Raw genomic sequence first — 13,993 nt, 5'->3', positions numbered from 1 at the left:
CCCCCCAGGAGACAGCCAGAGGCTGAAGACATGGACAAGAAAGATAAAAGGGTGTTGAAGCCATGGGAGGGACTCAGAGAAGTGGAGACAGAAGAATGATCTGGGGACATTGAGACCTAAGGATTGGTTGAGGGAAATCAGCTCAAAAAAGAGGAGAAGGAGTAGCCAGAGAGATAGGAGGAGAACTGGGCCATGCGGCACTAGGGATCTCAAGGCAAGAGGGAGTTTGGAGAGTCTGAGATGGGGATTCAGATGTATGTGCCGCATGGAAGGGGTGCTCTCAGGAGAGAGGGGATGAGGGACGCAGGATGGGGCAGGAAGGGGTCTCAGTCTGGCCTCAGTGTGATCCCTCAGGGAGCTCTAGAGTGTGAATAGCACCCCAGAGTCAGTCCCCCCTTGAGACAGAAGGGCCACTTTGTATACCCTGTACCTGCCAGTCATGGGCTGAGGGCTGCCCTAAGGGGTGTCACCTCCCAAGTGAAGAGGTCCCCACTTTGCTGAGGTCAGTTTTCTGGAGAAGAGCGGCTGTCAGCTGTTAGAAGCTGCAGACCTGGGTGTGCGCCAACGGCATCCACTAGAGGTGCTGACATGAAAACAATGCCCACTGGATTCATGGCCAAGGGGACACTGGTGGCCACAGCAAGACTGGTTTCGGGGTGTGGTGGGTTGGATGCCAGACTGGGGGCAGGTGGGCCCTGGCAACATGGTGAGAGGAGAGGACTCCTCTGAGCCCCTGGGATGGGGCTCCGTGCCTGGCTTACAGCAGGTGCCCCATGGAACCTGCCTGTCCTTCCCTCGTGTCCCTGCAGCTCTGTGGTGATGCTGGAGATTGACAACCGGCTGTGCCTGCAGTCGCCCGAGAATGACCACTGCTTCCCCGATGCGCAGAGCGCGGCCGACTACCTGGGAGCGCTGTCGGCCGTGGAGCGCCTTGACTTCCCGTACCCGCTGCGCGCCGTGCGGGGTGAGGCCGGGCCCGGTGGGTGGCGGGGGTGGCGCCGGGGCTCCGCGGGGGGCGGGCCCTGGCCTGTGGTTGAAGCCCCGCCCCCTGCTTCCTGCCCACAGGGGAGCCCCTGGAGCTGCCAGAGCCAAGCGTGCCCTTGCTTCCCCTGCTGGCCGCCAGCGCCGTCTTCCTGCTGGTCATCCTCGTCCTGGGTGTCATGGTGGCCCGGCGCAAGCGCGAGCACAGCACCCTCTGGTTCCCCGAGGGCTTCGCGCTCCACAAGGATGTGGCTGCCGGCCACAAGGGCCGGCGGGAGCCCGTGGGCCAAGACGCGCTGGGCATGAAGTAAGGACCCTGCCCACTCCCCATGCCTGTGTGTGTGGGGCGGTTCTCGGGAGCCCTTGAGCCCACTTTGACCTGATTCTGACCTCTCATCCCAAGCAGACCCTAACTTCAGACTCCGGCCCAGACCCCTGTGCTCATCCCCTTGACCACTGACTGACTCCATGATCCCTGGGGATCACCCCGACTCATGACCTCCCTCACCCCATTTCCTGTATCTCAGTTCCCTTGACTCAAATCCTACTCTGACCCTACCGTGACCCTGCCCTGATCCTGGCCTCTCTGACTTCACCCTAATACTCAAATTTGTTCCCACATGACTGCTGGCCTCATGATCCCTGTTTGCACCTCAACGCCTCACTGACCCCTGACCCTATCCTCTGTGACCCCCCGGTACCACCTCTAACTCTAACTCACTCTGACCTTTGACCCCATTCTGACCCTCTTTCCACCCCCAACTCAGTGTTCATTCTCCATGATCCTCAATCCTGGCCTTGGCCCTGGGCCTTGCCTCCAACTCCCTGATGTGTCTCTCAAGACCCGCAACCCCACCCTACCTAACCCCTGAATTTACCCCTCTCCTGTGACCCCATGACCTCCTTACTCCTCAATACAGCCTCCTTGATCCTGGCTGCATCTCTCACCTGTGGTGAGGACAACTGCATCCTCATGTCATCTTCTATAATCCCTGCTACATGCCTGTCACCCTCACCTATCCCATAGCCCACTGTTCTGACCCCGACCCCACTCCTGTCCCTTCCCCAATTCTACCTTAAGACCCTGGCTGCCACCCATCATAACCTCTGACTACCCCCCACTGTGACCTTGACTTCATCCTGTGTCCCCTCTTTGGACCCTGTATCTTGACCCTGTCTCCTGTGCCTACTGACCCAGGACCCCAGAACCCAACCCCAGACCCAAACCTGGCCTCTGGGAGCTCTTCTCTGACCCCACCCCAAATCCTCCTATCAGGTTGCACATCTCCATTTTCTCTTTTCCCCTGCCCCCTTCCCATTGTCCCCACAGGAACATGGCCAAGAGCGAGAGTCTGATGGGGGAGGTGGCCACAGACTGGATGGACACAGAGTGCCCAGAGGCTAAGCGACTGAAGGTTGCGCCCCTTTCTCTGACCCCTGCCCTCAGGGTCCTGGGTGGAGGCCCCAATTGCCAGGGGGAGAGTCAGGGGAAATCTCTGCTCTCCTCGGCTCTGGGGAACAGTCATGGCATCCGCCCCATCCTGCCCCTCTCTAACCAGGCCCCTGCTCCCAGGCCAGGGTGGGGGTCTTCCTTGAGGGGAGCCCCTGGCCCAGACAGCGACTCTGCTTTCTCTCTGCTGGGTCCAACTTTGTCCAGTGTGCCCGGGCTGAAAGTGCTCCTAGCTGGTTTTAAACAGCATGTCTTCTGCTGGGGCCACACCCATGGGCTCTGTCTTAGTCAGCTTGGGCTGCCATTATGAAATACCACAGACTGTGGGGCTTAAACAACAGATCCCTATTTTCTCACAGTTCTGCGGGCTGGAAGTCCAAGATCAGGGTGCTGGCAGGGTTGGTTCTTGGTTAGGGCTCTCTTCTGGCCTTGCAGACAGCTGCCTTCTCCATGTGTCCTCACACGGCATTCCTCCGTGTGCCTGGAGGGGGAGAGCCCTGGTGTTTCTGCCTTTTCTTACAAGGATGTCAGTCCTATTGCATTAGGGCCCCACCCTTATGCCCTTGTTTCAGCTTAATTACCTCCTTAAAGTCCTACGTCCAAATATAATCATGTTGGAGGTTAGGGCTTCAACATATGACTTTTGGGGAAGCACTGTTCTGTCTGTAACAGGTTCCTGCTAGCATTTCTTTCTACTTGCTGAATGTCTTGAATATACACACGAGCATCTTGTTTCATCTTTATGAAGACCCTATAAAGCAGCTATTAATATACACCTCAGTTCTCAGCTGCCTCTCCCTGCCTAGAGGCAGTTCTCAGCCTGCCTCTCCCCTTTATTTATGAGAGAGAGAGAGGGAGAGAGAGAGCGCCAGTGAGCGAGAGTGCAGGCACAAGCAGGGGAGGAGCAGAGGAAGAGGGAGAGAGAATCCAAGCAGACTGTGCTGAGCTTGGAGCCCGATCTGAGGCTCAATCTCACCACCCTGAGATCGTGACCTGAGCCAAAACCAAGAGTCTGATGCTTAACTGACTGAGCCACCGGGGCACCCCCTGCCTAGATTTTAATGTTTGTGAAATGGAGACATCTATTACAGTTGACACCTGAAGAAATCTGTTCACCTCAGGCTTTTCTTTTTCTTTCTCATCCCAAAGTGGGTATTAAGTAGATAGTGCAATATGTTTTTGATGGCATTTTTGGATTGCAGAATGACAGCATTATCCTGATTTTGCTAATGAGAAGCTCAGAGCTCTAGTGTGATTTGCCAGCTGATGGACAGCTAACCAGAAAGGGTGAGGGAGGATGGGACAGCTGTCCATCACCTGGCTCTCCCCTTCCATGAAATTAAACTCTCTAGCTGGGTTCTTAAGCTTAGGTCTGGCTTGATCAGGCTGTGTTTGGTGCCTGAAGGCTCTTAAATGTCCTGGCAGGCTAGTTAAGAATACTCTGTCCTGTTTTCATAACATCATTATGCCTTTTGGACCCTGAGCCTGAAATTTATCAAGCCCCCACCAGGGGCCCAGGTGCTCTGCTTATGAAGGTAAATCAATACGTTTGTGTATGACTGTTCTGACCTGATACCTCATGTTCATGTTCATGGTACTGGGTAGGAGCCCCACAAGGTATCCAGAGCTTCTCCCTGCTTCTCTCTTTCCCTCCCACCCAATCGCCCTTTTCTCAGATTAAAATTGATCCATAAAGGATCACCCCTCCACCCCCACATTTCTTTTACCAGTGTGATTTATAGTTTCCAGAATACAAGTTTTGCATTTCTTCTGTTAAATTTAATTCTAAGTATTTTGTTCTCCTTGATACAGTTGTCATGGGATTGTTCTCTTCACTTTCAGTGTGTTATGTCTAGTGGATAGACAGGTGTGTGCTGACAGGTGCTATGCTCTGTGTCTCTTCCTTGATCACCTCCTTGGGTTCCTAGCCCTCCCCACTTCCAACCCAGAGTAGAATCCCAGTTCTTCCTTTTACGAGTTTTGTGACCTCCAGTATGTCAATTTCCTGTTTCCGTATGTATAAGAGAAGCAGGATATTCAGGGTTTCTTGGGGCTGTGAATGCGCACCTCCATGAGAGGAACCTGTGAGGGCGCCCAGACTGTCCCTCTGACTGTCTCTCTCCCAACTCTTTGTGAGAGCCCTGGTCCTTGTTCCTCCAGGTAGAGGAGCCCTGTGTGGGGGCTGAGGATGCCGTGGATTGCCGCCAGTGGACCCAACACCACCTGGTTGCCGCAGACATCCGTGTGGCACCAGCCATGGCGCTGACACCCCCGCAGGGCGATGTGGATGCTGATGGCATGGATGTCAATGTGCGAGGCCCAGGTCAGCCATGGGGCCTTCCCGCCAAGGATGCCCCTTCCCCATCCTACTTCTGAAAAGTTGCATCAGGGTCTGGGTTCTGGGGAGAGTAGGGTGTGTCCAGCATCCGTCTGTGGGGGTGTGTGTTAATCAGGACTCCGGGTTGTGATGATAGCCCAACTCAAACTAGTTTACTGGCTCGGGTAACTGGAAGCATCATGGATATTTGGGTCCAGGACTCACGGCCTCGTGGCTCCAGCCCGGGGAGGCTTTCTCCTGGGGGCACTGTAGCGGCAGGCCAGACCAGTAGGGGCACCAGCAGACGTCCCAGATGACTTCTGATTGGATGGGCTGCAGTCACATGCCCATCCCTCAACTAATCAGTGCGCCCTGGGGGCTGGAATATGCAGATTGCCTGCAGGGGGCGGGGCTAAGACCTCTCCTCGAGCCAAGGACTGGGTTTAGCGCTACCCAGGGCTTGAAGATGGGGAATGGGGTGCACGTGGCTCCCTAAGGGAAACAGGTGCAAATGCTCATGCGGAGGGTAGCAGATCACATTATTTGGATCCTCTTGGATCCGTCTTTGCCACATTTCAAGGTAGTCCTCCCCCAGCTCATTTTGCTTTTGTTCCAAATGGCCTGCATCTATGGCTCTCTTTTGAAATTCCTCAGGCTACCAGGGTCTGAGGTGCCTGGGATTTTATGTCCCTGGGGTGGCTCTTAACCAGTGGGTGGGGGCGTGTGAAAGGCACAGCTCCTTTGCCTGGAGCCAGATTACAGCTTGAGGTACAGTTCAGCCTCCAGAGTCCCCCTTCAGGATCAGGCTGAAGTAACCGCCTGGGAATTTGCCTGAGACTGAATGCTTGCTCCTCCCTCCCTCCCTCCTGGATCCTCTACTGTGACAAACCACGGAAGGGCTGCCTGTGAATCCTCATCCTGGGTTGGTTTCTGGGGTACCTGACACAGGTGTGTGTATGTGTGTTTGTGTGTGTGTGTGCGCACGCGCATGCCATTCCCTCTTGTGTTCCCATGTGTCCCCTTCCTCCTAATGCAGTGCCCTCAGTAGTAGTCCCTGGAAAGGCCCCTGTGCCCACCTCCCTTGTGACATACTCCTGGTCCCCGCAGATGGCTTCACTCCACTGATGCTGGCCTCCTTCTGTGGGGGGGCCCTGGAGCCAATGCCCACTGAGGAGGATGAGGCAGAAGACACATCAGCCAGCATCATCTCAGACTTGATCTGCCAGGGAGCCCAGCTTGGGGCACGGACTGACCGCACAGGCGAGACAGCCCTGCACCTGGCTGCCCGCTACGCCCGGGCTGATGCAGCCAAGCGGTTGCTGGATGCTGGGGCAGACACCAATGCCCAGGACCATTCAGGGCGCACTCCTTTGCACACTGCAGTCACCGCGGATGCCCAGGGCGTGTTCCAGGTGAAATGCACCTGCCCCTTTGGACTTTGGAGCTTTCACAGGCATCAGGCAGACCTGGGTTTGAGCCCTGGTCCTGCAAAATAGAGCTTTGTTTTTCTCATTTGTTAAGTGGTGATATACGGTGGCTGGCAGGTAGCTGCTTCCCGAACTTCATGGAGTCTAGGGGACGGGGGGGGGTTGGGGAACTCAGAGGACTTTCAGATGCTCCTGGTCCCTCTGTTTCTGCCATGACCTTCCCTTCTGCATGCTTTCTCTTCTAGATTCTCATCCGGAACCGCTCCACAGACCTGGATGCCCGCATGGCGGATGGCTCTACGGCACTAATTCTGGCCGCCCGCCTGGCGGTGGAGGGCATGGTGGAAGAGCTCATTGCCAGCCATGCTGATGTCAATGCTGTGGATGAGCTTGGTAAGCTGCGGGGAGTAGCAGTGGGTGGAGGCTGAGAGGGTATCACCTGGGCCCCGACTGTCTTGTATGGTATGTGAATTATGTGAATTATCTTGAGACCCGATCACTGAAACTCATGCACATATAATAGGGCTTCGACACGGACTTAAACTCACATGCCTTTTTTTTTTTCTTTTTTTATGGCATCCCCTAGCCCATATGACACCTCAGTGACTTAGAAAAAGGTGGCCTTCCCCAAGACACTTCATTTCCATCTGCTTTGTCAGAAGAACTTACTCTGCTGCCCTCTGCTGGACAGTTGGCATACTACGTTTGCACATTGGCCAAATCCCCACGTGATGTAACTACCTCTGTGGAGGCGGCTTGCCGGCCCAGGTCCCCGCTGGTGCAGATTCATAACCTGCCCTCATGACCACAGCACCTCACATAGCTGCAGACACACCCAGATGCTCATAAACATCCTTTGAAGCAGGTGTTCTCAACCTCTACACCATTTACACTTTGGGTTGGATGATTCTCTGCGCGGAGGGCTGTCCTTGCAATGTAGGATATTAAGCCGGCATCCCTGGCCTTGACCCGCTAGATGCTAGCAGCACCCCACTCCCTAGTTGTGACAACCCAAAATGTCTTCAGACATTGGCAAATGCCCCCGAGTGGGGGGATCACCCCGGTTGAGAACTGTGGCTCTGAAGGACTGCTGTCCAATAGAACTTCCTGTGAAGATGGAAATATTCTTGGTCTCTGCTGTCCAGTGTGGTGGTTTTGGAGCCCTTGAAATGTGGCTAGGGTCAATGAAGAGCCAAATGTCTTATTTCATTTAGTTTTTTTTTTTTTTAAGATTTTATTTATTTATTTGAGAGAGAGAGACAGAGCGTTGGGGGTAGGGGCAGAGGCAGAGGGAGAAGCAGACTCCTCGCTGAGCAGGGAACCCGACACGGGGGCTCGATCCTAGGACCCCGGGATCATGACCTGAGCCGAAGGCAGACGCTTAACCGACTGAGCCACCCAGGCACCCTCATTTAATTTTTTAACCTTTCTTTTGCCTGACTTTTTTTTTTAAGGCTTTATTTAGATATAATCCACATACCATACAATTCAGCCATTGAAAGTATAACATCCAGTGGCTTTTAGTATAATCACATAGTTGTGCTACTATCCTCATAATACATTTTATAACATTTTCATCACCTGGAAAACAAGCTCTCACCGTTAGCTGACCCCCTCCAATCTTGTCTTCCTAGCCCTGGGCAACCACTAACGAACGTACTTTCTCTCTCGATGGATTTGCCTACTTTGAATATTTCCTCTAAGTGGAATCAAATAATATGTGGTCTTTTTTGACTGGCTTCTTTCGCTCAGCATATTGTTTTTAAGGTTTACAAAGTGCGGTAGCAGGGACCAGTACTTTTAATTTGTAATTTTTTAATGATCAAATAATATTCCGTTGTGTGGATATACATTTTGTTTATCAGTTTATCCGTTGATGGACACTAGGGGAGTTTCTACTTTTTGGCTATTGCTGCTATGAACATTTGTGTACAAGTTTCGGTGTAGACATGTGGTTTTCATTTCTCTTGGGTAAACATCCAGGAGCAGAATTGCTGGGTCTGGGTTGTATCGTATGGTCATGTGATCACTCTGTGTTGAACCTTGTGAGGAGTGGCCCGACTGTTTTCCATAACTCCTGCCCCTGTTTGATGTCCCTGCCAGCAGTGTATGAGGGTTCCAGTTGTTCCAGTTTCTTCACATCCTCCCAAACAGATGTTATTGTCTGTCGTTTGTGCTAGCCTTCCTAGTGGGTGTGAATTGGTATCTCATTGTGGTTTTGATTTTTATTTCCCTGATGGCTAGTGATATTGAGTGTGTTTCCCTGTGCTTATTGGCCATTTGTAGATCTTCTTTGGAGAAATGTCTATTCTGATCCTTTGCCCATTTTTAAATTGGGTTTTTGTTATTTTTTGGGTCTTTTTATTTTATTTTTATTTATTTATTTATTTTTAAAGATTTTATTTATTTTTTTGACAGAGAGAGACACAGCGAGAGCAGGAACACAAGCAGGGGGAGTGGGAGAGGGAGAAGCAGGCTTCCCGCTGAGCAGGGAGCCCGATGTGGGACTCGATCCCAGGACCCTGGGATCATGACCTGAGCTGAAGGCAGACGCTCAACAACTGAGCCACCCAGGCGCCCTATTTTATTTTTAAAAAATTTTTAATTCCAGTATAGTTAACATAGTGGGTTTTTGTCTTTTTATTATTGAGTTATGAGTTCTTTATATGTTCTAGGTGTAAGTCTCTTATTAGGTACGTGGTTTATAACTATTTTTCCCATTTTGTAGGGTTTCTTTTCACTTAGAAGCACAAACATTTTAATTTTGGTGGTGTCCAATTTATCTATTTCTCTTGTTATTGCTGCTTGTTTTTTGTTATCATATCTGAGAATCCTTTGCCTAATTCAAGGTCATGAAGTTTTACTCCTATGTTTTCCTCTGAACGTTTTGTAGTTTGAGCTCTTACGTTTAGGTCTTTGATTCATTTTGAGTTAGTTTTTGTATTTGGTGTGAGGTAGGGATCCAACTTCATTCTTTTGCATGTGGAGAACCAGGTGTCCCAGACCATTTGTTGAGAAGGCTCTCCTATTCCCATTAAATGGTCTTGGCACCTATGCTGTTTAGTTGTAATTAATTTAAATCTAAGGAGCAGTATGTGCCTGGTGGCTACTGCACTGGACAAGCACAGCTCTAGCTACAACCAGCACCCCCATAGTACTCCCCTGTGTATGGACAGTCACACACTGTAGGTCCCTTGGAGAGAGTCACTCCACATGCATGGACACAAACGCATGTTCAGACACTCTGTGGCAGGTCTTCTCCCCTGGCCCCCACCCCGGCTATATTCTAGATACTTCCTTTTCCTCTGCCATGGGATCCTAGCAAATGAACCCAGTTCTTTTTTTTTTTTTTTAAAGATTTTATTTATTTATTTGAGAGAGAGAGAATGAGAGACAGAGAGCATGAGAGGGAGGAGGGTCAGAGGGAGAAGCAGACTCCCTGCTGAGCAGGGAGCCCGATGTGGGACTCGATCCCAGGACTCCAGGATCACGACCCGAGCCGAAGGCAGTCACCCAACCAACTGAGCCACCCAGGTGCCCAAATGAACCCAGTTCTAACTCTGACCTCTCCCCCCGCCCCCCAGGGAAATCAGCCTTACACTGGGCAGCAGCCGTCAACAATGTGGAGGCCACCTTGGCCCTGCTCAAAAATGGAGCCAACAAGGACATGCAGGATAGCAAGGTGAGCCCCAGCCCTTGACTCACCAGGCAGTTAGCCCTGGCACAACCCCCTAAATGTGGCAAAGAGCAGGGTGGGGTAGGTTAGTGGGGGCATTCATCCTGCCTGCAGCCAGGTTTCGGGGATAGGATTTGGACCTACCAGCCTCCAACAGTGGATCAGAGGAGAAAGCGTGTGGCAGTTGCTTTGTGACCTTGGGCAAATTGCTTAACATCTCTGAACTTTATTGTCCTCATCTGTGAAGTGGGGAAGCACCAGTACCCACCTCACTTTTGTCTCCTGAGGATTCAGTGAAATTTGTAAAATGCTTAGCAGATCCTCAGTAAAACATAACTGTTATGATCATTGTTTTAAAACCCTTGCAAGGTGGAATTACTCTCCTCATTTTATAAATGGGAAGAGTGAAGGTCAGAGGGGCACAGGGTAGATTCTGTCCTCATCTGACATTTTGATATTTTATTCATTATGGATTTTTTTTACAATAATCTTAATTTAAAAAGTAATGCATTAAAATATCATTTATTTTGATGATTGGTTTTTGACACCCCTTAAATTTTGTGCCTAAAGCATGTGTCTCACTTTCCTTACCCTAGTCCTGGCTCTGGGGCATGGTGCTTAGTAGGTCCTGGATGAAAGTGCTTTAAAAGAAAGAACTTGCCCAGTTTTCCCTTAGCAGAGCTGGGATTCCAACCAACCCTGTTGGGCTAGAGAGTGTGAATTCTTCGCTCTTAGTGTCCACCAGGGGCTAGTGTCCACCTGAGACCTTAGCCAGGGGTTAATCCTGGCTCTTGCAATGCTGACATCTCGGGGGTTCTGCACCCCACCCCGCTCAGGAGGAAACTCCACTGTTTCTGGCCGCCCGTGAGGGCAGCTATGAGGCTGCCAAGCTGCTGCTGGACCACTTTGCCAACCGTGAGATCACAGACCACCTGGACAGGCTGCCGCGGGATGTGGCCCAGGAGCGGCTACACCAGGACATCGTGCGTCTGCTGGACCAGCCCAGTGGGCCCCGCAGCCCTCACGGTCCTCATGGCCTGGGGCCCCTCCTCTGTCCACCCGGGGCCTTCCTCCCTGGCCTCAAGGTGGCACAGTCGGGGGGCAAGAAGAGCCGGAGGCCACCGGGGAAGACGGGTCTGGGGCCACAGGGCACCCGGGGGCGGGGTAAGAAGCTGACACTGGCCTGCCCGGGTCCCCTGGCTGAGAGCTCAGTCACGCTGTCGCCCGTGGACTCGCTGGACTCCCCGCGGCCCTTCGGTGGGCCCCCTGCGTCCCCTGGTGGCTTCTCCCTCGAGGGGCCCTATGCAGCAGCCACCGCCACGGCCGTGTCCCTGGCTCAGATTGGTGGCGCGGGCCGGGCAGGTTTAGGGCGCCAGCCCCCTGGGGGCTGCGTGCTCAGCTTGGGTTTGCTGAACCCCGTGGCCGTTCCCCTCGACTGGGCCCGGCTGCCTCCACCTGCCCCGCCAGGCCCCTCATTCCTGCTGCCGCTGGCGCCGGGACCCCAGCTGCTGAACCCCGGGACCCCCGTGTCCCCCCAGGAGCGGCCCCCGCCATATCTGGCAGCCCCGGGACACGCCGAGGAGTACCCGGCAGCCGGCGCCCATGGCAGCCCCCCCAAGGCCCGCTTCCTGAGGGTTCCGAGCGAGCACCCTTACCTGACCCCATCCCCCGAGTCCCCCGAGCACTGGGCCAGCCCCTCACCTCCCTCCCTCTCGGACTGGTCAGACTCCACGCCCAGCCCAGCCACTGCCACCGGGCCTACGGCCACAGCCGCTGGGGCGTTGCCTGCCCAGCCGCTCCCCCTTTCCGTCCCAGGCCCCCTAGCTCAGGCCCAGACCCAGCTGGGGCCCCAACCGGAAGTCACCCCCAAGAGGCAGGTGTTGGCCTGAAGGCTCTTCAGTTCCTGGATTTTGGGGGGCTGAACAGATATCCCATCCTGACTCTCTCCCTTTCTTTTTAGACCTTTCCATTCTCTTCTCTCTCTCCCAGCCCTCCTGTATCCCTCCCACCCCCCTTGAAGCTGACTGAGATAGGTCACCAGCCTAGGCTTTTTCAGTCCTCCTTTATTTATAGGGGGTGCGGGCTGACCCCCGCCCTCTGAGCCTTGTGATGAGCCTGGGACCTCCTCCTGCACTCCCCTTCCCCACTCTTCCTTCCCTCCTTCCCTTCCTGCCTCCTCTGGTCTCTCTCCTTACACTCTGACACGAGTGGATTATTATTATTTTTTTTTTTACATTTTGTATAGAAACAAATTCATTTAAGCAAACTTATTATTATTATTATTTTTTACAAAATATATATATGGAGACACTCCCTGCCCCTGCAAACCCCCCAGTGCCCCCGTGGGGCTGAGTCTGTGGGCCCATTCGGCCAAGCTGGATTCTGTGTACCGAGTACACAGGCATGACCGGGATCCTGTGTACCGAGTACACAACCCTGGTGTGTACCAAGTAGGCACCCTTGGGCGCACCCTCCGGGGCAGGGGTCGGGTGAGACTTGGGAGCCTCTTTCCTATCCCACCTCCCTCACTTCACTGCATTCCAGATGGAACTTGTTCGATAGCTTTGCCGGGGGGAAGGGCCCTTCTGGCCCGGAGAGCCTGCCCCGGGTCCCCCAACCCTAGAGCCTGGGCCACTCCCTTGGGGAACTGGGTGGGGGAGGCTGGTGAGAACACGAGGACCAGGGGAGATGTGTGCGTTTCACTTTGTTTCCCTGTAAATATGGGACTGCAGGAAGGGAAGGAGCCGCCTGGGTGGCACCCCCCTCCTCCTGGCACTCCCCTGGCCCAGCCCCGGGGCAGAATAGAAGTATTTTTAGGCTATTTTTGTAATGTGGCTTCGGGTCACAATCCCCGTGTAGCTAAATTCCCGGGCCTTGCATTGTACAGCCCCCACTCCCCTCACCACCTAATAAAGGAATAGTTAACACTCCGTGTCACTGGTCTGCGTCTAGGTAAAGTGGGGGGTGGTACTGGTGGGCCTTCCGTATCTCCACGGCCAGTGTGGGAGCTCCCGCCTTGGGGTGAACCTATTTGGCTTGTGAGCTTGCTCCGGCTTCCGCCTTTGGCAGATGACTCCACTGATTGGCTCAGAGGTGGTCACCTGACTCAAGGTGAGCCAATCAGAGTCCCTTGCCTCGGAAGTTCTTTAATGGAGATGCTACGCAAGCCGTCAGTTGTTGGAACTTCTACGGCCAAGGGCAGATGGAGAAATATGGGTGGCCAGTTTGGGGTGGTGAGTATAGATGAGCAAACAGAGCAGAAGAGTGGGGCTGCAATGCAGGGAAAAGGTGAGATGAGCTCCAGAGAGTTGGAGGCAGTATCTCAGTTCCAGAGGGAGCGTCAATTCCGGTTAATTTAGCATGTATCCCATTGACATCAACAGGTACTTATTCATTGCCTCCTAAATGCCCGATGCTGGTTCTGCAGGGATCTCACCTCTACCTCATGCTCCCTTGGGTTCTGGAGACAATGCTGCACCGCGGAATATAGATTCTCCCTTACATATACCAGCGTGGGTGGGTTTCCGTGTCTTGCAATCATTTGTGCCCCCAAACGAGGTTGTGTTTACACCGGGACCCTCCAGGAAAGGAGGATGGGATAACGTTCATTGATTCCTCCTGTCATTTTGTCATTGGCCGGGTCCCTTCCCTGCCTCTCCACGCTGACCTCGGTTCTTGGTTCTTGAGTTTGGCTGAGAAAGAATTCAGAGCTAAATTCTCAAGCAAGAGTTTGACAGCAGTTAAAGAGAAAATATACTCTCAAGAAGGGAGAGCGGGCAGGTCCAGAGGTGGCAACTGTGCCAGGGGTCAGGGTTGTCTTGCTTTTATACTTGCATGGGTCATAGGTCATAGCAGGGGCGGTCTCCCTCTCTCTCTCTTTTTCTGGTTTCCGGAGTTTGGCTTTATTTTGCAGTATAAAATCATTTGGAGCCATTTTGAGACAGACATCCCTGAATTGGAGGTTCCGTCAAATCAATACTACATTACAGCTTGGTCGGTTGAGGAAGACACACGTGGGATACAAAAGAAGCCTCTCCATTTACCTGCTTTATAATAGGTTTCTTTCCCTTTTGCTCTCATCAATTTTATAAAGTTAAAACATGGCGCACAGCTAGGGAAGTCTCTGCCGGGGGCTGCCTCCC

The 13,993-nt window shown here is 53.0% G+C and overlaps 1 protein-coding gene across 1 annotated transcript in view; it reads left to right on the top strand.

Annotated features, from left to right (window-relative positions):
* Positions 1-12,781, top strand: part of NOTCH3 (notch receptor 3) — a 32,235-nt gene extending 19,454 nt beyond the window's left edge. The window contains exons 26-33 of the mRNA XM_081814146.1: positions 810-964; positions 1,066-1,288; positions 2,312-2,396; positions 4,592-4,754; positions 5,856-6,160; positions 6,421-6,568; positions 9,760-9,857; positions 10,688-12,781. Of these exons, the coding sequence (XP_081670272.1) occupies positions 810-964; positions 1,066-1,288; positions 2,312-2,396; positions 4,592-4,754; positions 5,856-6,160; positions 6,421-6,568; positions 9,760-9,857; positions 10,688-11,740 (2,230 nt within the window). The 3' untranslated portion in view covers positions 11,741-12,781. The remainder of the gene's footprint in view (positions 1-809; positions 965-1,065; positions 1,289-2,311; positions 2,397-4,591; positions 4,755-5,855; positions 6,161-6,420; positions 6,569-9,759; positions 9,858-10,687) is intronic.
* The last annotated feature ends 1,212 nt before the right edge of the window (positions 12,782-13,993 follow it).

This window comes from Leptonychotes weddellii, chromosome 1 (assembly GCF_054177405.1).
Source record: "Leptonychotes weddellii isolate Sample4059 chromosome 1, ASM5417740v2, whole genome shotgun sequence".
Taxonomy (NCBI): domain Eukaryota; kingdom Metazoa; phylum Chordata; class Mammalia; order Carnivora; family Phocidae; genus Leptonychotes; species Leptonychotes weddellii.
This window is presented reverse-complemented; position numbering and strand designations above follow the sequence as displayed.